The following is a 21,790-nucleotide window of genomic DNA, read 5'->3' on the forward strand; positions in this document are numbered from 1 at the left end:
GCCCCCACACTCTGATTCCTACCCCTAGCTTCCTGCTAGGCAAAGGAGATGGTTCAAATGATTGGGTCCCAGACACCCACAGAGGAAACCTGATTGTTTTGTGACTCCCAGTTCTTGCGTCCAGGCCTCAGGAAACACATGGGACATGACTCAGAGGATGAGAGCCCTTGCTTTCTTTATTCATCTTTCTCTCCTTGCCTCTACCTCTCAAGTGGATAGATTTTTTTTTCATTGGTCAAAAGATCTGAATAAATATTTCCAATAACACAATATACAGAAGGCTAACAAATACCTTTTATGTGTGTGTATATTTAAAGATTTATTTTATTTGAAAGATAGTGTTACAGAGACAATTGCATGAGTATGTGGCAAGGTTACCCGGATGAGTATTTCTCAGCTGAAGGAATGGGAGCCTTTATTTGTGGCAACATGAAGGGAGTGGAAGGAGGCCACTCATGGCAGCCTGAGGGCACCAGGACACCGTGTCTCCAGGTGCCCAGGTCCCCTATGGGTTGCTTACAGACATGAGCTCGCAGGATGTGCTGGGCGGAATATGAAGGCTTCTGACACCTAGGGTGGACAACAACCCACAAAGCAGTTCCCACTGGATTTCTATGGCCTGGGGTTAGGAAGAGAGGAGAGGATCAGGAAGAGGAAGAAGAGGAGGTGAGAAAGACATGTCCTATGCCAGTTGGAGATGAGGAAAGTGGGCTTCTGCAGGTTGTGACTGCACAGCCTCATGGGAATGGTGTGAGTACAACTGACACAGGGAACCCAGGGCAAGAACACAGAGCCTCAGGCAGCAGGTGCTCCACAAAGGTATGCCAAAGGGAAGGAGGGCAGGTAAGTGACTGCTGTGGATGGGACCAGGACACCCACCTAGACACAGGCAGCTACAGCTCTGTGTGCTTCTGCTCAGCCCCCATCAGCTCCTGCATCTTCTTGGGCAGAGTTTGTGCCCAGAACTGGCGTCTGTGGGCCTTCAGAGCCCGGCCCACTGCAGGCTGTGTGCTCAGCTGTAGGTACTGCTCCTCCTGGTCCAAGACAGGCCAGTGTGGCAGGCCCTCGCCATTGGGGTTCCTACAGATGAGAGGTCAGGGAGGGGTTAACACAGGGACTCTGAGCAGCCTACCTGAGGTCCAGACAGACCACTATGCAGACCAGTAGGGTTGGAAATAAATTTCCAGGTTCGGGAAGCTGTTATGTTGCCTGGTGTCAGATCCACATGGGGACCTCACAATCCAGGCTGTATTACCCTCTCTCCCATGGGGAGCCTCTGAGGTTAAAACCTGATGTCAAGACCATAAGCTGGATGGGTAGAGTGTCCCTGGTCGCTAGGACCCATGTATGTGCCACTGGGGAAGGGAGCTGAAACTGGGGAGGGAGCTGTCACATGACCCAGAACACCGGGCTGCTGCTGTGGTTCCCACAGGGAAGGGTCCCGTGGTCCCAGGGAGGTGGGAGGTTGGAGCGTCTTACCCCGTGCGAGCAAAGTTGGCCCAGTACTTCATCATCCTCCTGCTCAGCAGCTCCTCCTCCTCAGTGAGAGTCACTGCAGTGAGAAAGGATACAGGGTCAGCTCAAGTAGGAGCAGGCCCACTGCCCCACCTTGGCCACACTTGCCAACCCAATGGAGCTTGACCCTTGGCTGCCAATATGAAATTCACCTGCTACTGACCACAAGGATTTGGCTTTTTCTTTGCTAAATGAAGCCTGACCTCATAGTCACCTGAACTTGGCCTCTTACTGGCCCAGTAGGTTTTCACTCTTATGACCTTGGCATATCACTCAGTAGACAACTCTGTACCCAGGACAGACTCTTTTCATGGTGCCGGGCAGAGGAGGAGGGAGCTGGGTTTCGAGGCACTCACAGTACAGTCCTGGCTCAGCCCTGGGAACTGTGAGACTTGGAGTGCTTAATTCCATCTGAGCCTCAGCCCTTTCATATGTGCAGTGGTCACAGCACCCCCTCAGGACTGCCAACTGGTGCATCCCCATCCTAGGAAGGAGGAAGCCTCACCTTTTTTCCCAAAGAAAATTGATCTGAAGAAAAAAGCCACTTCATCGCCATGGTCGGCCTTGACGTGGGGTGGCCGGAAGTCCTTCATGAAACTGGGTGAATGCTGGAACTCGTAGAAGTAGACAGGGGCATGGGAACCTGGGTAACAGGTGCACAGGGTGATGGATGGAGGCCCTTCCCCTGGGTTTCTCATACTACCCAAGAGGACAGTAGAGCAATGCCCACTTGGTCTGACTCAGGTGGTGCTGGTGGAGTCCCAGGTGAGAAGGTCAGTGGCAAGGGCCTGAGGTTAGGTATTGGTCTTGGACTTTGTAGCTGGAAGGTATTGACACAATGTAGCTAACTCAGCCGTGCTACAATCTTGTCTCTTCCCCTGTCCCCTGATGTCCATCTCCTAAACTAACAGGATGGTGAACTTAAATAAGGACATGGGTACTTGGCTCTGAGGGACCCAGCCATATATGCATAGGAGCCAGCATATGACATACCTCCCCGAACCAAAAGCTGTGCGCTCAGCCCTGGCCAGTAAAAGCAGAACCCCAGTTAGTGTGGCCATAGCCGCAGGTGAACTCACGCTGAAAATGTGCAACGTGGAGCGCTGGCATCACGAAGAGTGAGTCTGCCATCATCTCCTGGTACTGAGCCATGAGGGTCTTGGGGTCCTTGTTGTCCCCCAGGTACTCATCCACCAACTGTTCCCCTATACCAGGAGGCAGCATCTAGCCCGAGGAACAGGAACAGAGTCATCATCAGCTCACTGCCAGGGAGAGAGACAACTGACCCATGTACTGGACAAAGACAGGGAATGGGGCAAAGGAGCAGGTTCGTGGTCACCCCATCCCCAAGCACACAGACTGCCAGTGTGTCTCGGTTCCAGGAGTCCCCAAGGGGCAGGGATCTGTTGGCCGGGAGCCGAAGGGTCTCACCCACTGCTCAGATGTTTGATGTATTAGTGTCTCCATGGCCACTCTGTTAATTTCATCCTCAGTGTGTCTGACACCGAAGAACTGTGGAGCGAGCAGAGGATTTTAGGTTGGGAGTTGTTCTCCTGGGAGCTCTGCCCCCTCAGGCCTGGCCTTGAGACAGACTCCTGTGAACTCAGCCTGGACTCACTTTGAGGAGGATCCAACCGTACTCATCGTTGTTGACACCAATGATGCTGGGGACCGGCTGGAAGTCAGCAGAGGCCAGCAGCTCATAGGGGTGTCTGGGAAAGAAGATGCCATCTACCACACCGGAGATGATCTTGAAGGCCTAGGGACACCCAGGACAGTGGAGAAGATTTATGATCCAGAATTTTCTTTTGCTCTTGAAACTCTCCCTTAACCCAGGATCACTCAGCGGCCTTACAGCTCAACACATGGAGTACCATGTCTGGCTTACAGGACTTGGTCATCTCTATGCATCGAGTACTGGGAGGGGAGGAAGGCATGGACATGAGCTGGTAGCCCAGAGACTCTGAAGGGCACCAGAGTCTATCACCCATTTGTCCCAGTGAATGAGGTCCCACCTTGTTCATTGCCAGGATCTCCTCTTCACTCTTGGCCCGCAAGCAGCCCACCAGGGTCTCAGAGTCCACCTGGCCACAGCCAGACAGGTTGGTCACCACCTGAATAGGAAGCACATGGGCTAGACATCCATGTAAGAGAAGAAGGAGGGTGCCCAAGGCCCAGCTGGAGGCAGGAACAGTCTCATGGGTGTGCAGTTGCAGCCTTGACACTCACTAGTCCTCTCTCCCCGACTTGGAGCATCTCAGCCTCAGGGAGCTGACCTGGTTGTCTGGTTACAGACTAGGTGGACCTCACAGCGCCACTTTTCAGGGCCCACAACTGTATCAGACTCTACTGAGGCACAGGCATGTGGATTTTGACACCTGAGCCCCTCAGCCATCCCTTGGGTGGGCAGTGCCAAGTCGCATGATGGTCCATGTGTTTTGACACAACAGAGAAAGTAGCAGAGGCTCCAGGAGAGAAGATGGGAGTTATAGGTCAAGGCTGCACCAGTGAAGGAAACTCACCGAGGAGATCGTCTCAGATGAGCTGGTGATGATGCCAGGCAGCACAGCCACCCCACTCTCCATGATGGCTCCGTGGAAGAGTCCTTGCGACATGGGCGACAGCACGTGTGAGGACACGCTTACACCACCGGCAGACTCGCCAAATATGGTGACCCGATCAGGGTTGCCTCCAAAGTGGGCAATGTTCTGCTGCACCCAGCGCAGTGCAGCCACTTGGTCCAGGTAGCCCCAGTTGCCGCTGGCGTGCTGGTCTCCAGTGCTGAGAAGTAGGAAGGACAGGGATGGCAGGGCTGTGCCAGGACTGTTCCTCCCTCAGTGCCCGACCCAGGCCCAGGCCCAGGCTTACCTGAAGAATCCCAGGATGCCCAGGCGGTACTGGATGGTGACCACCACTACATCCTCAAAGGCTGCCAGGGTGGAGCCATCATATGCCGAAGCAAAGCCTACAACCAATGCACCTCCATGGATCCATACCATCACCTTGAAAGTCAGGGTAAATACTGTGAGGTTTCCCAGTCCTGAGCCCTGCAACCCCCAGTTCCCTAGGTATATCTCCTGGACAGCTGGGTGCTACAGGTGTTCTGGGTCCATTAGGGCCCATATATTCTGTCTTCTCATAACAGTCTTCTGGGACCTCATGCCCAGTGCTCAGCTGCCCACCCAGGAGAAGAGGCACTTCCTGGACCCCACAGGGAGGAGCTGCTCACCAGGATCCATGACATGGGAGGATACAGTCACCTTTCCCTTCCCCATCCTCCAGTCAGGGCAAGATGTCCTCCCACCCTCAGCTGCCCCTGACCTCCCACTCACAGGCAGCTTGGAGCCCTCATGGGCATGGCCTGGTGCGTAGATGTTGAGGTAAAGGCAGTCCTCAGACATGGGAATGGACAACATTGTGAAATTCAGTTTTTTAGCAACAACACCCATTATATCGAGGTTCTGTGGACACCTGAAATCACCCAATCAGACATTAGTGCAGGATCCATGCAGTGGCCCAAGCCAGAGCCTGGGTCCCTGATTCTCTCCTTTGCTCTTCCCTGTGATGCTGCTCATTCTTAAGCCTGCCCTCATATCCCTTCTGTCCCAGATACACATCTGAAACTGCTGGGAAGCTGGGATCGCACCAGTTTCCAGGGACCTTCCAGGCAGGTGGAGACTGATATAGCACACCTTACTCTTGGGGTCTCCTGGCAGGTTTTGCCTGCAGGTGCTGACTTCAGTGTGTCCCTCTGCACAGTCAGGCCCTGAGCACAGGTGCCTCCCCAACACACTCTGGGTGTTTGGATGCCCATCCCTTCCTGAGGGAAGACAGTGAGATGGCCAATTTCCTGGGATCCTTGGCACTCATCACTCCTGCCCTGCCTCCAGCTGTGATACACACACACATCTTTTGGCTAATATCCTTTTCCGTGGTTTAGCTCTGTGCTCATGCCTGGTTCCACTGGTGCCCATCTAAGTACCTGCAGGATCTATTGATGCAATTAGGGACTCCTACAAGCTTTGGCTAGACCACCTGGGGAACTCACCCAGGACAATGCCCCCTCACCAGGGCAGCACAAGAATGTGGCAGAAGCTAAACTTGGGGAGCTGAGTCTCTCCCTCCATCTTCAGCACCTGGAACTAAAAGCCTCAGAGTCCCAAGTCCTGAGCCAAGAACCTGGCAGGAGCCTGGCAAGCCCACTGAAAGTGTTCTCGCAGGAAGTCCACAGCACACAGATGGTTAGTAGTGATGAATGACTTGAACGTTGGCCCTGAAAATTGATAATGCCCCCTGCCCTTTTAGACCCGACCCCATTTTAAATATTTGCTTCCCTTAGGTCTCGATTTCCTTCAGGTTTGCCCTTTAGGTTCAAATTTTGCTCTTTGTCAATCAACTGTAAACTTGTAATCTTGCTCTCCATCAATCCACTGTAACCTCATGACTCTGTACTCTACAACTCTATCCACCAATTCCTTGCAGCCCATATCTCTTGTTCCCACCCTGACAGCCATCCCAGCCCCTATTCACAATACCCTCCCCTTGGTCATCAAAGCATATTCCCACATGTACTCTTTCTCTGCTCCTGCTTCTTCCCCATGGCCACCTTTCGCATTGGAATAAAAACCTCCTATATGACTCACAAAAGATTCCTGAGAGGTAGGCATTGGCTGTGGATGAAAAGACAGCTGGCTTGACCTAGCACTTGGAGGTTCCCAAACCCACCCTGGACCTGATGCTCCTCAGGCCCCTGGAAGAGCTCACATGGCTGGGTAGGAGGTGCCATCCCTCACTCCACTCCAAGCTTCAGCAGGTTCAGGAGGTGCAAAACGCAGTGGCCCCAGAGGTGGCTTGGCAAAGGGAATGCCCAGGAAGGTGTGGACGCCCACGTTGGTGCCTTTCACATGGACCAGGCTTCCTCGCACCTGCCCAGAGTGTGTTGTCCTGATGGGGCTTGTGGAGTCCTGGCCTGTGGGCAGAGAGATACAATCAGGGAGAGTTGCTCCTGACAATGCTGCTGTGGCTTCCCTCTTACCATCCTCAGCTCAGCCTTGTCCAGAACACGATGCACACCAACACACACACTCACTTTATGAAGTTCCTGTGTGAAATATCCTGATTCCATCCTAATGAGATGATCAGAAAGAGCCCATTTGTAGTGACCAAAAGCCCTTGTGGACTTTCACAGCTGAGGTCAGGAACTATACTCAGTGAGAAGTAAAAGAGAGGGAAAAAATAAGAGAATCTTCCATTCATTAATTCATTAATTCACTCTCCAGAAGGCCACTATACCTTGGGCAGGCCCAGGCTAAAGCCAGGAGCCAGAAATTCCATCTAGGTCTCCCACTTGGGTGGCAGCAGGAGCCAAAGCACTCAGGCCATCTTCTGCTGCTTTCGCAGGTGCTTTAGCAGGCGGCTGAATCAGAAGTGGAGTAGCCAGGACTCAAACTTGAGTTCTTACAGGATGCTGGCACTGCAGGTGGCAACTTAACCCTCTGCATGTCAGTGCTGATTCCTCTGTTTCTTCTTTAAAAAAAGTTTTCCAGGAAAAAACAACTTATAAGCACATCATAATAGTACCAAAAATGTATTTTTGTGTTGTTTTCAGGGATGTGGAACTGCAACACTCCAGGGAACACCTGAACCTTCTTGTAACATTGGGAGACTCTTTGCCCACACCAAGAATCAGCTGTAGTCTTTCTGAACATAGAACCCACATGAAATATTGTTAGAGTCCTAGAGACAGGGCTGTGGCCTATAAGTTAACTGTTTCCAGTAATGCCACCACCCCATATCAGAGCACCCATGGGAGTCCCAGCTCACTGCTAATGCACCTGGGAAGGCAGCAGAGGACAGCCTGAGTGCTTGGGCCCATGTCACTCATGTGGAGTTCCTGGTTCTTGGTTTCCATGTAGCCCATCTCCACCTGCCACGGCCCTTTTTGGAGTGAGCCAGCCCCTGGAAGATCTCTTTCTCCCTCACTTTCATTAAGCTGTCTTTCAAATAATTAAAACCTTAAAGAAATTGATAAGTAACTGATTAATAGAGTCATCTGAAAGGCCAGGTAGCCTTCCCTCCAGAAAGACTGAATCACCTTGTAGAGTGAGGGCAAGGGGAGGTAAAGGTGAAATTTCAGCAGGGGTTGGAGGGGGAGGATGGGCAGAGGGCAGGGTGAGTATGGATCCCTTTTGGCAGATTAGATTGAGAAACTGTTGGGGGGGTAAACGGGTGGGGGAGGAGGCCTTTTGACCCAGAGTATCAAGGATCAAAACACACCCAGGTCTGGTGCCCACATAGGCAGAACTCTGAGATAGACCCAAGGGCACTGGCAGGCACAGGGTACCATCAGCTTTGCCTTCAATTACAAGCCTATGGGGAGCTAGCAGCGTGGTGTTGCAGGCTAAGCTTCTGCATGTGGCACCACCATCCCATATTGCTTCAAGTGCTGGCTGCTCCACTTCCTATCCAGCTCAGTAATAATGTGCTTGGGAAAGCAGTTGTTAGTAGCCCAAGTCCTTGGTCACTGCATCACCTCCCTCTGCCCTCCCCGCAGGAGTCCAGAGGAAGCTCCTGGCTCCGATCCTTAGCTCCTGCCGTTGTGGCCATTTGGGGTATAAACCCCAGGATGGAAGATTTCTCTCCCTGGCTCTCCTCTTTCACTAAATCTGCCTTCCCAATAAGAATACAAACAATTGGAAAAAAAAGAAAAGAAAAGAGAACTTTTGCCCCCAGGAAAGGTGCATGAGCTGGGGGACCCTGTGGACCCTCAGACCAGCTGCAGCCTCATGCTGCCTGTGTTCCCAGGGCCAGTGGCATTGCCTCAGAGACCCCTCAGAGTTGGCTGGGGGTCTCTGGGCAAGAGCAGCCAACTGATAATCAACCCGCAGTGGGAGAAGCCCTAACTGCATGTTCACAGCACCTGCAGGCAGCAGCAACATCAGGCAGAAACACAGGCAGCAGGAAACTACTCAGCCCCTCCTCCACAAGCTGGCCCCTTGAACGCCCTCCTGTTGGTCTCCCTTCTCACTGCATCTGGTCCCTGGAAACCATGATCCCCTTTCAGCCTCCTGGCACACAGGGACACAAGGGGCAGTCCCATCACCACCCACCCTCACATTTGTCCACACCATCCCATGTGCTCTCCAGCTGGAACTGCAAATCAAACCCAGGTCCCTGTGGACACCCGTGGGAGCCTCACCCTGGCTTGGAAGAAGGAGCAGCATGAGTCCGCAGGCCAAGCTGCCAAGCCGGGTGCACAGCCAGTGCCGCCACATGTTCCCAGGCAGGTCCGTGTGTGTGCCACTGTATGCCCCAGAGGCTGCCCTGAGTGCTGTAGGGGAGGAACAAGGCAATTGCCAAGCTGGAATTTGTACTGGGCAGGGACTGGGCGGAGTGAGCATTACTGGGCGGGGTTTGGGGTTCAAGGGGAACCTACCCTGGCAGATATCAGAAGTGGACCCAAAGGCAACAAATGTGAACATAGCCTCCCCATTTCGGTCCCTGTCACTGCTTGCCCCATGACACCCTCCTCTCAATACTGGAGCCACTGAGCTCACAGAGGAGAACAAGTGGGCACTGGCCCATGAGTCCTCCCAAGGATCTTTTGTGGTAGCTGCATCTGCACATGCACCTGCTCAGCCCTCATCAGCTCCTGGATCTTCTGGGAGCAGATACCAGGTCCAGAACTGGCACCTATGGTCAGGGTGGCTTGATCAGGTAGGGACTTCCCACCAGTTGACCCCATACTGGTGGTGCAGTCCCCTCTCTAGGACAAATTTTGACACATGAAGCAGTACAACCAAACACCACAGATTTCCTATTGGGAATTACAGCACTGCATAGCAACCTTGCCAAAAAAGCAAGCTGAAACCTAGAACCAGAATCTGAAGTCACCTCTAGAATAGAGTTACAAATGCACAGAGCACATGAGTATGATTCATTGCTACCACCAGGGCACCATCAGCAGAACCCACATGGTGCTACCAACCCTAGCAAAACCAGAAGGAAGTTCTTGGGTTCTTTAAAATCAGCACAATTAGAAGCAAATGAAAAGAGAGGCAGAGGCAAGAGGTGGCATGCAGAGTAAAAGAGACTCAAAACACAGTAAAATCAACAAGAACCGGCAACAGGTCATCAAGAGTATAGGTCAGGATGTGGAGAAATTGGAGCCTTCACAAAGTGCAAGTGGCAAGGGGATATGGTGCAACTGCTCTGGAAGCCAATTGGGCAGTTTTTCAAGTGATTGCAGCTGGCATTGCCATAGGACCAGTGGCTGCAACCCTAAATATCAACCCCAGAAGAACTGAAAGCACTGCCAAACACAGCCCTACAGTGAAGGAGCAGCTTGGGCAGCCTTCGCCCTGCAACAAAGAGCCTGGGTTTAGCTTCCATATTTGCCACAGGAAGAGTGCACTCCGGACAAGGCAGAAGTTGCCTGGAGACAGTGACTGCTCTGGTGCTGGAGTCACCCACATTAGAGATTCAGTTTCCATCAACTCAGCCCACTGGGCTGACTGCAACCAGGCCAAAGATCGCCTTTGTGGTGGTTGTTGACATGTTTCCCATCATGCACCATAAACAGAGAGTGCCATAGCAAGTGAAACAATGCTTACGCTGTATTAGTGATAGATGAGCTGGAGCTGGATGATCACATAGAGGACATAGGCAGCTTCTACACAGGTGCTGCCCTGGTACCCAGGATGGCAGCATCTGCAGAGTCAGCATGGTGGTGCTGGACTCCCGGAATACCCAGAGACTCCGTGTTCTTTCTGAGATGGGAACCAGCACAACACATGATTTCAATGGGAGCCACTAAGTGTGAGGTTGAGCCTTCTGCCTAGAATGTCCTGTTCACCTGGGAGAGACCAAACAAAGACAAGGAGGGAGGGATCCTGTTGGATAAGCCCAGAAGAAGCAAGAGTGTGGACTGCTGCTGGCACATTAGATTGGGAAAGTGCAGAGGAAGAATCCTTGGGCTTTGGTTATTTTTGTATTTTCTTACAGATCTACTTACTTTTTAAAACGTCAAGTTTTCTGAGAGAGGGAGAGACAGAATTGTCTACTGGTTCCTCTTCAAACAGCCCAACAGCCAAGGCTGGGTCAGTCCTAAGCCAGGGACTTGGAGCTCCATCTGTGTCTCTGCCATGGGTGCCGGGGCCCATGCATTGGGGCCATCTTCTGCTGCTTTCCCAGGTGCATTAGCAGAGAGAGAAGGATTGGAAGTAGATCAAGCACAACTGGAATGTGCACCCTTGTGGGATGCAGTGCTCCAAGTAGTAATTTAACCTGATGCTCTAGCAGGCTGGCTCCAGTCTGAGCCTTCTGAATGAGCAGATAAAAGATGAAGGACACACCCCAGGAGCCTGACATGTGTGGCCTGAGCTTTTGTTAAGAAGGCCATGCATGTAGGCCATCACCTACTCCCTAGGCAGCAGCATGGGGTACAGGTGCTCCTGAGTCTCAGAAGGGACCTAGAATTGGCACCCGAGGCTTCTGTAGTCTGCCCATCACTTACCTCGCAGGGGCCTCCTTGATTAGAGTTGTGGCAAAAACACTCAGGTTCATTACTATCCTTTGACTGGGCATATGCATTGGTGCATCCACAAGCACGGAAAGGAATGGGCCTAAATCCTGTCCCTGCACCTGTCCCATGGCTTATCCCGAGCAGCTCCACTCAAAACCTCCTGCTGAGCTCACAGCTTGTTGTTTCTAGTGCAGACATCACCCTCTCCCACTTCCTCTCAGGTGCCGGCCATTCCACCAACTCGGGCTCTAACTGCAGATCTGACCCGGGTCCCAGTGCCTGCATGCAGGAGCCTCATCCTGGCCAGTGATTAGGAGCAGCAGGAGCCCACAGGGCACGGCACAGAACCGCATACATATTCTGTGTGGCCACATGGTTCTGGGCATGTCTTCATGTGCTCCACTTGTGCCCCAGAGGCTGCCCTGGGCACCCTGGGTACAGATCAAGATGTATCCATGCCAAAATTTGAAGTGGGCAGGAAGTGGGCTGGGCAGTCTTTGGGGCAGGGCAAGGAGATCTCATGGGAGAGCAGGAACCAGCTGAGCTGGTGGAAGTCAATGCAGGCGCAGTACTGGGGCTGCTTCTCTTCTCTCCTGGCTGCCCAGGACCCTCCTCTCAGTCTTGGAGTTATGGCCAACTGCAGTGTCAGGATAGACTGCAAGCAGCAATGAGTTTGTAATTGGATAACTCAGAAGGCGTTCTTTGAAGAGGCATGAGGTTAAAATCCCCACAGATAACTGGCTCTGCACTTCCTGCTGGGTGTCATGGAGGCTCTGAGCTAAGGCTAGGAGGTGTGACTGTCCAGATCCTGGAAACTCCAGATTCCGCACTGGAGCTCCCTGCTTTTCTGGGCCCTTCCCCTGAGTGTTTCTGCTCTCCCCTCCCTACTCCATGGGACCCTTTCCTGCCCTAGTGCTGGTGGTACCCTGGGTTTTCCATGTCCCCACCCTGCTCTGACACCAGTTCTTTTCTCCCCTTGACAAAGAAGCCTGCTGGTCATCCAGGCAGAGGAGTTCAACAGACACAGCTGAGTTGGGAGCCCTGCCCGGAGAGTCCATTCCTTCCCTAGGCAGTCTGTCTAACCCGCTCATACTCAGATGCACGTGTGCTTCATGAGGATCAGAAAGAAGACACCTTGGTGGCTCAGGAGAAGTGCTGCTCCATGGGGAGGGAACGTACAAACCCCAGGAAGCATCACACAGGTCAGCGGGCTAGAAGGAGGACACACATTCATTCAGCCTGTGCATCTAGCAAGGAATAGAGTCCAGCATACAGAAAACTCAACTTATCAAACACATAGGAAGTGGACAGATCGCGGTAGGCCTTTGCTACAGTGGCTAAGATGTGAAGAGAATGACTATGTTCCGTATCCTTTGACTTCCTTGGCCCCCACACTCTGATTCCTACCCCTAGCTTCCTGCTAGGCAAAGGAGATGGTTCAAATGATTGGGTCCCAGACACCCACAGAGGAAACCTGATTGTTTTGTGACTCCCAGTTCTTGCGTCCAGGCCTCAGGAAACACATGGGACATGACTCAGAGGATGAGAGCCCTTGCTTTCTTTATTCATCTTTCTCTCCTTGCCTCTACCTCTCAAGTGGATAGATTTTTTTTAATTGGTCAAAAGATCTGAATAAATATTTCCAATAACACAATATACAGAAGGCTAACAAATACCTTTTATGTGTGTGTATATTTAAAGATTTATTTTATTTGAAAGATAGTGTTACAGAGACAATTGCATGAGTATGTGGCAAGGTTACCCGGATGAGTATTTCTCAGCTGAAGGAATGGGAGCCTTTATTTGTGGCAACATGAAGGGAGTGGAAGGAGGCCACTCATGGCAGCCTGAGGGCACCAGGACACCGTGTCTCCAGGTGCCCAGGTCCCCTATGGGTTGCTTACAGACATGAGCTCGCAGGATGTGCTGGGCGGAATATGAAGGCTTCTGACACCTAGGGTGGACAACAACCCACAAAGCAGTTCCCACTGGATTTCTATGGCCTGGGGTTAGGAAGAGAGGAGAGGATCAGGAAGAGGAAGAAGAGGAGGTGAGAAAGACATGTCCTATGCCAGTTGGAGATGAGGAAAGTGGGCTTCTGCAGGTTGTGACTGCACAGCCTCATGGGAATGGTGTGAGTACAACTGACACAGGGAACCCAGGGCAAGAACACAGAGCCTCAGGCAGCAGGTGCTCCACAAAGGTATGCCAAAGGGAAGGAGGGCAGGTAAGTGACTGCTGTGGATGGGACCAGGACACCCACCTAGACACAGGCAGCTACAGCTCTGTGTGCTTCTGCTCAGCCCCCATCAGCTCCTGCATCTTCTTGGGCAGAGTTTGTGCCCAGAACTGGCGTCTGTGGGCCTTCAGAGCCCGGCCCACTGCAGGCTGTGTGCTCAGCTGTAGGTACTGCTCCTCCTGGTCCAAGACAGGCCAGTGTGGCAGGCCCTCGCCATTGGGGTTCCTACAGATGAGAGGTCAGGGAGGGGTTAACACAGGGACTCTGAGCAGCCTACCTGAGGTCCAGACAGACCACTATGCAGACCAGTAGGGTTGGAAATAAATTTCCAGGTTCGGGAAGCTGTTATGTTGCCTGGTGTCAGATCCACATGGGGACCTCCCAATCCAGGCTGTATTACCCTCTCTCCAATGGGGAGTTTCGGAGGTTAAAACCTGATGTCAAGATCATAAGCTGGATGGGTAGAGTGTCCCTGGTCGCTAGGACCCATGTATGTGCCACTGGGGAAGGGAGCTGAAACTGGGGAGGGAGCTGTCACATGACCCAGAACACCGGGCTGCTGCTGTGGTTCCCACAGGGAAGGGTCCCGTGGTCCCAGGGAGGTGGGAGGTTGGAGCGTCTCACCCGGTGCGAGCAAAGTTGGCCCAGTACTTCATCATCCTCCTGCTCAGCAATTCCTCCTCCTCAGTGAGAGTCACTGCAGTGAGAAAGGATACAGGGTCAGCTCAAGTAGGAGCAGGCCCACTGCCCCACCTTGGCCACACTTGCCAACCCAATGGAGCTTGACCCTTGGCTGCCAATATGAAATTCACCTGCTACTGACCACAAGGATTTGGCTTTTTCTTTGCTAAATGAAGCCTGACCTCATAGTCACCTGAACTTGGCCTCTTACTGGCCCAGTAGGTTTTCACTCTTATGACCTTGGCATATCACTCAGTAGACAACTCTGTACCCAGGACAGACTCATCATGGGGCCGGGCAGAGGAGGAGGGAGCTGGGTTTCGAGGCACTCACAGTACAGTCCTGACTCAGCCCTGGGAACTGTGAGACTTGGAGTGCTTAATTCCATCTGAGCCTCAGCCCTTTCATATGTGCAGTGGGCACAGCATCCCCTCAGGACTGCCAACTGCTGCATCCCCATCCTAGGAAGGAGGAAGCCTCACCTTTTTTCCCAAAGAAAATTGATCTGAAGACAAAAGCAACTTCATCGCCATGGTCGGCCTTGACGTGGGGTGGCCGGAAGTTCTTTGCAAATTTGGGCGAATGCTGGAACTCGTAGAAGTAGACAGGGGCATGGGAACCTGGGTAACAAGTGCACAGGGTGATGGATGGAGGCCCTTCCCCTGGGTTTCTCATACTACCCAAGAGGACAGTAGAGCAATGCCCACTTGGTCTGACTCAGGTGGTGTTGGTGGAGTCCCAGGTGAGGTCAGTGGCAAGGGCCTGAGGTTAGGTATTGGTCTTGGACTTTGTAGCTGGAAGGTATTGACACAATGTAGCTAACTTAGCCTTGCTACAATCTTGTCTCTTCCCCTGTCCCCTGATGTCCATCTCCTAAACTAACAGGATGGTGAACTTAAATAAGGACATGGGTACTTGGCTCTGAGGGACCCAGCCATATGTGGATAGAAGCCAGCATATGACATACCTCCCCGAACCAAAAGCTGTGTGCTCAGCCCTGGCCAGTAAAAGCAGAACCCCAGTTAGTGTGGCCATAGCTGCAGGTGAACTCACGCTGAAAATGTGCAACATGGAGCGCTGGCATCACGAAGAGTGAGTCTGCCATCATCTCCTGGTACTGAGCCATGAGGGTCTTGGGGTCCTTGTTGTCCCCCAGGTACTCATCCACCAACTGTTCCCTTATACCAGGAGGCAGCATCTAGCCCGAGGAACAGGAACAGAGTCATCATCAGCTCACTGCCAGGGAGAGAGACAACTGACCCATGTCCTGGACAAAGACAGGGAATGGGGCAAAGGAGCAGGTTCGTGGTCACCCCATCCCCAAGCACACAGACTGCCAGTGTGTCTCGGTTCCAGGAGTCCCCAAGGGGCAGGGATCTGTTGGCCGGGAGCCCAAGGGTCTCACCCACTGCTCAGATGTTTGATGTATTAGTGTCTCCATGGCCACTCTGTTAATTTCATCCTCAGTGTGTCTGACACCGAAGAACTGTGGAGCAAGCAGAGGATTTCAGGTTGGGAGTTGTTCTCCTGGGAGCTCTGCCCTCTCAGGCCTGGCCTTGAGACAGACTCCTGTGAACTCAGCCTGGACTCACTTTGAGGAGGATCCAACCGTACTCATCGTTGTTGACACCAATGATGCTGGGGACCGGCTGGAAGTCAGCAGAGGCCAGCAGCTCATAGGGGTGTCTGGGAAAGAAGATGCCATCTACCACACCGGAGATGATCTTGAAGGCCTAGGGACACCCAGGGCAGTGGAGAAGATTTATGATCCAGAATTTTCTTTTGCTCTTGAAACTCTCCCTTAACCCGGGATCACTCAGTGGCCTTACAGCTCAACACATGGAGTACCATGTCTGGCTTACAGGACTTGGTCATCTCTATGCATCGAGTACTGGGAGGGGAGGAAGGCATGAACATGAGCTGGTAGCCCAGAGACTCTGAAGGGCACCAGAGTCTATCACCCATTTGTCCCAGTGAATGAGGTCCCACCTTGTTCATTGCCAGGATCTCCTCTTCACTCTTGGCCCGCAAGCAGCCCACCAGGGTCTCAGAGTCCACCTGGCCACAGCCAGACAGGTTGGTCACCACCTGAATAGGAAGCACATGGGCTAGACATCCATGTAAGAGAAGAAGGAGGGTGCCCAAGGCCCAGCTGGAGGCAGGAACAGTCTCATGGGTGTGCAGTTGCAGCCTTGACACTCACTAGTCCTCTCTCCCCGACTTGGAGCATCTCAACCTCAGTGAGCTGACCTGGTTGTCTGGTTACAGACTAGGTGGACCTCACAGGGCCACTTTTCAGGGCCCACAACTGTGTCAGACTCTACTGAGGCACAGGCATGTGGATTTTGACACCTGAGCCCCTCAGCCATCCCTTGGGTGGGCAGTGCCAAGTCGCATGATGGTCCATGTGTTTTGACACAACAGAGAAAGTAGCAGAGGCTCCAGGAGAGAAGATGGGAGTTATAGGTCAAGGCTGCACCAGTGAAGGAAACTCACCGAGGAGATCGTCTCAGATGAGCTGGTGATGATGCCAGGCAGCACAGCCACTCCACTTTCCATGATGGCTCCGTGGAAGAGTCCTTGCGACACGGGTGACAGCACGTGTGAGGACACGCTTACACCACCGGCAGACTCGCCAAAAATGGTGACCCGATCAGGGTTGCCTCCAAAGTGGGCAATATTCTGCTGCACCCAGCGCAGTGCAGCCACTTGGTCCAGGTAGCCCCAGTTGCCGCTGGCGTGCTGGTCTCCAGTGCTGAGAAGTAGGAAGGACAGGGATGGCAGGGCTGTGCCAGGACTGTTCCTCCCTCAGTGCCCGGCCCAGGCCCAGGCTTACCTGAAGAATCCCAGGATGCCCAGGCGGTACTGGATGGTGACCACCACTACATCCTCAAAGGCTGCCAAGGTGGAGCCATCATATGCCGAAGCAAAGCCTACAACCAATGCACCTCCATGGATCCATACCATCACCTTGAAAGTCGGGGTAAATACTGTGAGGTTTCCCAGTCCTGAGCCCTACAACCCCCAGTCCCCTAGGTATATCTCCTGGACAGCTGGGTGCTACAGGTGTTCTGGGTCCATTAGGGCCCATATATTCTGTCTTCTCATAACAGACAGTCTTCTGGGACCTCATGCCCAGTGCTCAGTTGCCCACCCAGGAGAAGAGGCACTTCCTGGACCCCACAGGGAGGAGCTGTTCACCAGGATCCATGACATGGGAGGATACAGTCACCTTTCCCTTCCCCATCCTCCAGTCAGGGCAAGATGTCCTCCCACCCTCAGCTGCCCCTGACCTCCCACTCACAGGCAGCTTGGAGCCCTCATGGGCATGGCCTGGTGCGTAGATGTTGAGGTACAGGCAGTCCTCAGACATGGGGATGGACAACATTGTGAAATTCAGTTTTTTAGCATCATCACCCATTATATCGAGGTTCTGTGGACACCTGAAATCACCCAAGCAGACATTAGTGCAGGATCTATGCAGTGGCCCAAGCCAGAACCTGGGTCCCTGATTCTCTCCTTTGCTCTTCTCTGTGATGCTGCTCATTCTTAAGCCTGCCCTCATATCCCTTCTGTCCCAGATACACATCTGAAACTGCTGGGAAGCTGGGATCGCACCAGTTTCCAGGGACCTTCCAGGCAGGTGGAGACTGATATAGCACACCTTACTCTTGGGGTCTCCTGGCAGGTTTTGCCTGCAGGTGCTGACTTCAGTGTGTCCCTCTGCACAGTCAGGCCCTGAGCACAGGTGCCTCCCCGACACACTCTGGGTGTTTGGATGCCCATCCCTTCCTGAGGGAAGACAGTGAGATGGCCAATTTCCTGGGATCCTTGGCACTCATCACTCCTGCCCTGCCTCCAGCTGTGAAACACACACACGTCTTTTGGCTAATATCCTTTTCCGTGGTTTAGCTCTGTGCTCATGCCTGGTTCCATTGATGCCCATCTAAGTACCTGCAGGATCTATTGATGCAATCAGGGACTCCTACAAGCTTTGGCTAGACCACCTGGGGAACTCACCCAGGACAATGCCCCCTCACCAGGGCAGCACAAGAATGTGGCAGAAGCTAAACTTGGGGAGCTGAGTCTCTCCCTCCATCTTCAGCACCTGGAACTAAAAGCCTCAGAGTCCCAAGTCCTGAGCCAAGAACCTGGCAGGAGCCTGGCAAGCCCACTGAAAGTGTTCTCGCAGGAAGTCCACAGCACACAGATGGTTAGTAGTGATGAATGACTTGAACGTTGGCCCTGAAAATTGATAATGTCCCCTGCCCTTTTAGACCCGACCCCATTTTAAATATTTGCTTCCCTTAGGTCTCAATTTTCTTCAGGTTTGCCCTTTAGGTTCAAATTTTGCTCTTTGTCAATCAACTGTAAACTTGTAATCTTGCTCTCCATCAATCCACTGTAACCTCATGACTCTGTACTCTATGACCCTATCCACCAATCCCTTGCAGCCCATATCTCTTGTTCCCACCCTGACAGCCATCCCAGCCCCTATTCACAATACCCTCCCCTTGGTCATCAAAGCATATTCCCACATGTACTCTTTCTCTGCTCCTGCTTCTTCCCCGTGGCCACCTTTCGCATTGGAATAAAAACCTCCTATATGACTCACAAAAGATTCCTGAGAGGTAGGCATCGGCTGTGGATGAAAAGACAGCTGGCTTGACCTAGCACTTGGAGGTTCCCAAACCCACCCTGGACCTGATGATCCTCAGGACCCTGGAAGAGCTTACATGGCTGGGTAGGAAGTGCCGTCCCTCACTCCATTCCAAGCTTCAGCAGGTTCAGGAGGTGCAAAGCGCAGTGGTCCCAGAGGTGGCTTGGCAAACGGAATGCCCAGGAAGGTATGAACGCCCACGTTGGTGCCTTCCACGTGGACCAGGCTTCCTCGCACCTGCCCAGAGTGTGTGGTCCTGATGGGGCTTGTGGAGTCCTGGCCTGTGGGCAGAGAGATACAATCAGGGAGAGTTGCTCCAGACAATGCTGCTGTGACTTCCCTCTTACCATCCTCAGCTCAGCCTTGTCCAGAACACGATGCACACCAACACACACACTCACTTCATGAAGTTCCTGTGTGAAACATCCTGATTCCATCCTAATGAGATGATCAGAAAGAGCCCATTTGTAGTGACCAAAAGCCCTTGTGGACTTTCACAGCTGAGGTCAGGAACTATACTCAGTGAGAAGTAAAAGAGAGGGAAAAAATAAGAGAATCTTCCATTCATTAATTCATTAATTCACTCTCCAGAAGGCCACTGTACCTTGGGCAGGCCCAAGCTAAAGCCAGGAGCCAGAAATTCCATCTAGGTCTCCCACTTGGGTGGCAGCAGGAGCCAAAGCACTCAGGCCATCTTCTGCTGCTTTCACAGGTGCTTTAGCAGGCGGCTGGATCAGAAGTGGAGTAGCCAGGACTCAAACTTGAGTTCTTACAGGATGCTGGCACTGCAGGTGGCAACTTAACCCTCTGCATGTCAGTGCTGATCTCTCTGTTTCTTCTTTAAAAAAAGTTTTCCAGGAAAAAACAACTTATAAGCACATCATAATAGTACCAAAGATGTATTTTTGTGTTGTTTTCAGGAATGTGGAACTGCAACACTCCAGGGAACACCTGAACCTTCTTGTAACATTGGGAGACTCTTTGCCCACACCAAGAATCAGCTGTAATCTTTCTGAACATGGAACCCACATGAAATATTGTTAGAGTCCTAGAGACAGGGCTGTGGCCTATAAATTAACTGTTTCCTGTAATGCCACCATCCCACATCAGAGCACCCATGGGAGTCCCAGCTCGCTGCTAATGCACCTGGGAAGACAGCAGAGGACAGCCTGAGTGCTTGGGCCCATGTCACTCATGTGGAGTTCCTGATTCTTGGTTTCCATGTAGCCCATCTCCACCTGCCACGGCCCTTTTTAGAGTGAGCCAGCCCCTGGAAGATCTCTTTCTCCCTCACTTTCATTAAGCTGTCTTTCAAATAATTAAAACCTTAAAGAAATTGATAAGTAACTGATTAATAGAGTCATCTGAAAGGCCAGGTAGCCTTCCCTCCAGAAAGACTGAACCACCTTGGAGAGTGAGGGCAAGGGGAGGTAAAGGTGAAATTTCAGCAGGGGGTGGAGGGGGAGGATGGGCAGAGGGCAGGGTGAGTATGGATCCCTTTTGGCAGATTAGATTGAGAAACTGTTGGGGGGTAAACGGGTGGGGGAGTAGGCCTTTTGACCCAGAGTATCAAGGATCAAAACACACCCAGGTCTGGTGCCCTCACTGCCTGAGCTTCTGATAAGAGACCCAAGAGCACTGGCAGGGCACAAGACACTGCCAGCTTTGCCTTCAATTACAAGCCTTTGGGAGGCTGGCACCACGGTATTATACAATGAACTTCCATCTGTAGTGCCAGCATCCCAGATAGGTGTGGGTTCAAGTCCTGGCTGTTCCATTTTTAATCCAGCTCAATGTTAATGTGCCTGAGAATGCAGTGGCTGGTGCTCCAGGTTGGTCCCCTGAACCCACATAGGAAACCCAGAGACAGCTCCTGCCTCCAGATTGACTCAGCTCCCACTGTCGTGACCATTTGGGGACTGAACCACAGGATGGAAGATTTCTCTCCCTGTCTCTCAACTCTGCCTAATTTAATAATAATAATAATAATAATAAAGTTTTTTTAAAAAGCCTTTGGCCCCAAGATAAGTGCATGGGCTGGGGGACCCTGTGGCCCCTCAGACCAGTTGTAGCCCAACGCTCCCTGTGCTCCCAGGACCAGTGACCTTGCCCTGGGACCGCTCAGAGGACAGCTGTGGGTCTCTGACCAAGAACAGCAGTCAGCACACAGTGGGAGAAGCCCTAACCACATGTTCACAGCACGTGCAGACAGCACTTAGGCACAGCACCCAAGTCAGCCACAAACACAGGCAGGAAATGCTCTCAGGGCCTCCACCACAAGCTGCCCCCTTAACTCCCTCCTCTGTATCTCCCTTCTTGCTGACTCTGGCACCTGGCAACCAGGACGCCCTCTCAGCCTAGGGGCAGATCCAGGGCACAGGGGCACCACACCCTTCCATTTCACCCGCCAGCCCACCGGCTCCAGAGCTCTAACAGCCAATCCAGTAAGGATCCCTGTGGCCACCCGTGGGAGCCTCACCCTGGCCCAGGACGAGGAGCAGCAGGAGCCTGAAGGCCAAGGCGATGAATTGCGTGCACAGCCAGTGGGGCCCCATTTTCCCAGGCAGGTCTGTGTGTTGTGCTGCAGCTGTGTGCACCAGAGGCTGTCCTGGGTGCTCGGAGGGTGGAGCAGGGTTTTGCTCAAGCTGGAGTTTGCCCTGGGTAGGTCGGTTTCTGGGGCGGGGCGGAACGAGGGAATCAAACTGGAGAGCAGGACTGAGCTAAGCGGGAGGTCAGTGGGCAGGGTGCCAATCGGGGCAGGGTCTTGGGTTTAAGGGGAACCCAACTGACCCAGCAAAGCTGCAGTGCAGACCATGAAGCCAGTGAATGGCCTCCACACTTCTGTCCCTGTCTGCTTGCTCCCGTCGGTCCTGGAGCCACTGAGCTCACTATCCTCACAGAGAGGAGGGAGCAAGGGGCTGGATTTGGAGAAGCCAGGAGGCCTTCTCAGTGAGGAAACCAAGTAGAGAATCCCCAGAGATGGGGACATGGCACAATCTTCTCTGGGGGTTCAGGAGTGAACCCCAGGAGGTGTGATTGTCCCTGAGCACTTGGAGCTCTTCCCTGGCTCAGGACTCGGTTTTCTTGTCCTCACTAATTCACAGGCCAGGATGCAGGATCTACATCTACTATGTGTTCCACGCTCCTGGTACTGGACAGCATCCAAGAGAAG

At 52.7% G+C, this 21,790-nt stretch overlaps 2 protein-coding genes across 2 annotated transcripts; both read right to left on the reverse strand.

The window, feature by feature from the left end:
• Window positions 1-888: 888 nt before the first annotated feature.
• LOC121167738 (cocaine esterase-like) lies at window positions 889-9,160 on the reverse strand. The gene is made up of 13 exons (XM_040997315.1): window positions 9,139-9,160; window positions 8,714-8,767; window positions 6,280-6,484; window positions 4,848-4,986; window positions 4,384-4,517; window positions 4,038-4,296; window positions 3,531-3,629; window positions 3,134-3,274; window positions 2,947-3,027; window positions 2,595-2,739; window positions 2,021-2,158; window positions 1,480-1,552; window positions 889-1,080 (listed from the first exon to the last, which is right to left on the reverse strand). The coding sequence occupies exons 1-13, from the start codon at window positions 9,158-9,160 to the stop codon at window positions 894-896; spliced, it is 1,677 nt and encodes a 558-aa protein (XP_040853249.1). The 3' UTR covers window positions 889-893.
• A 4,155-nt stretch (window positions 9,161-13,315) lies between these two features.
• LOC121167739 (cocaine esterase-like) lies at window positions 13,316-21,173 on the reverse strand. The gene is made up of 11 exons (XM_040997316.1): window positions 21,098-21,173; window positions 18,695-18,899; window positions 17,263-17,401; window positions 16,795-16,928; window positions 16,455-16,713; window positions 15,948-16,046; window positions 15,551-15,691; window positions 15,012-15,156; window positions 14,489-14,578; window positions 13,902-13,974; window positions 13,316-13,502 (listed from the first exon to the last, which is right to left on the reverse strand). Exons 1-11 carry the CDS (start codon window positions 21,171-21,173, stop codon window positions 13,316-13,318), a joined length of 1,548 nt encoding a protein of 515 aa, XP_040853250.1.
• Window positions 21,174-21,790: the final 617 nt, after the last annotated feature.

The sequence above is a fragment of the Ochotona curzoniae genome, unplaced genomic scaffold (assembly GCF_017591425.1).
Source record: "Ochotona curzoniae isolate NIBS_2020 unplaced genomic scaffold, NIBS_Ocur_1.0 patch423, whole genome shotgun sequence".
NCBI classification, from domain to species: domain Eukaryota; kingdom Metazoa; phylum Chordata; class Mammalia; order Lagomorpha; family Ochotonidae; genus Ochotona; species Ochotona curzoniae.

What these genes read in the sequence shown, in the direction of transcription:
- LOC121167738 (XM_040997315.1), bottom strand. Translation starts at nt 9,160, where the DNA reads ATGAGGGCTGAGCAGGTGCATG. An exon ending in GAGGGCTGAGCAGGTGCATG is followed by an intron (nt 8,768 to 9,138) that starts TGCAGATGCAGC and finishes ACTGGCTGTGCA; the next exon opens with CCCGGCTTGGCAGCTTGGCC. An exon ending in GCTCCTTCTTCCAAGCCAGG is followed by an intron (nt 6,485 to 8,713) that starts GTGAGGCTCCCA and finishes CTCTGCCCACAG; the next exon opens with GCCAGGACTCCACAAGCCCC.
- LOC121167739 (XM_040997316.1), bottom strand. Translation starts at nt 21,173, where the DNA reads ATGGGGCCCCACTGGCTGTGCACGCAATTCATCGCCTTGGCCTTCAGG. An exon ending in ATGAGGGCTCCAAGCTGCCT is followed by an intron (nt 16,929 to 17,262) that starts GTGAGTGGGAGG and finishes CCGACTTTCAAG; the next exon opens with GTGATGGTATGGATCCATGG. An exon ending in CCACGTCAAGGCCGACCATG is followed by an intron (nt 13,975 to 14,488) that starts GCGATGAAGTTG and finishes TTCTCACTGCAG; the next exon opens with TGACTCTCACTGAGGAGGAG.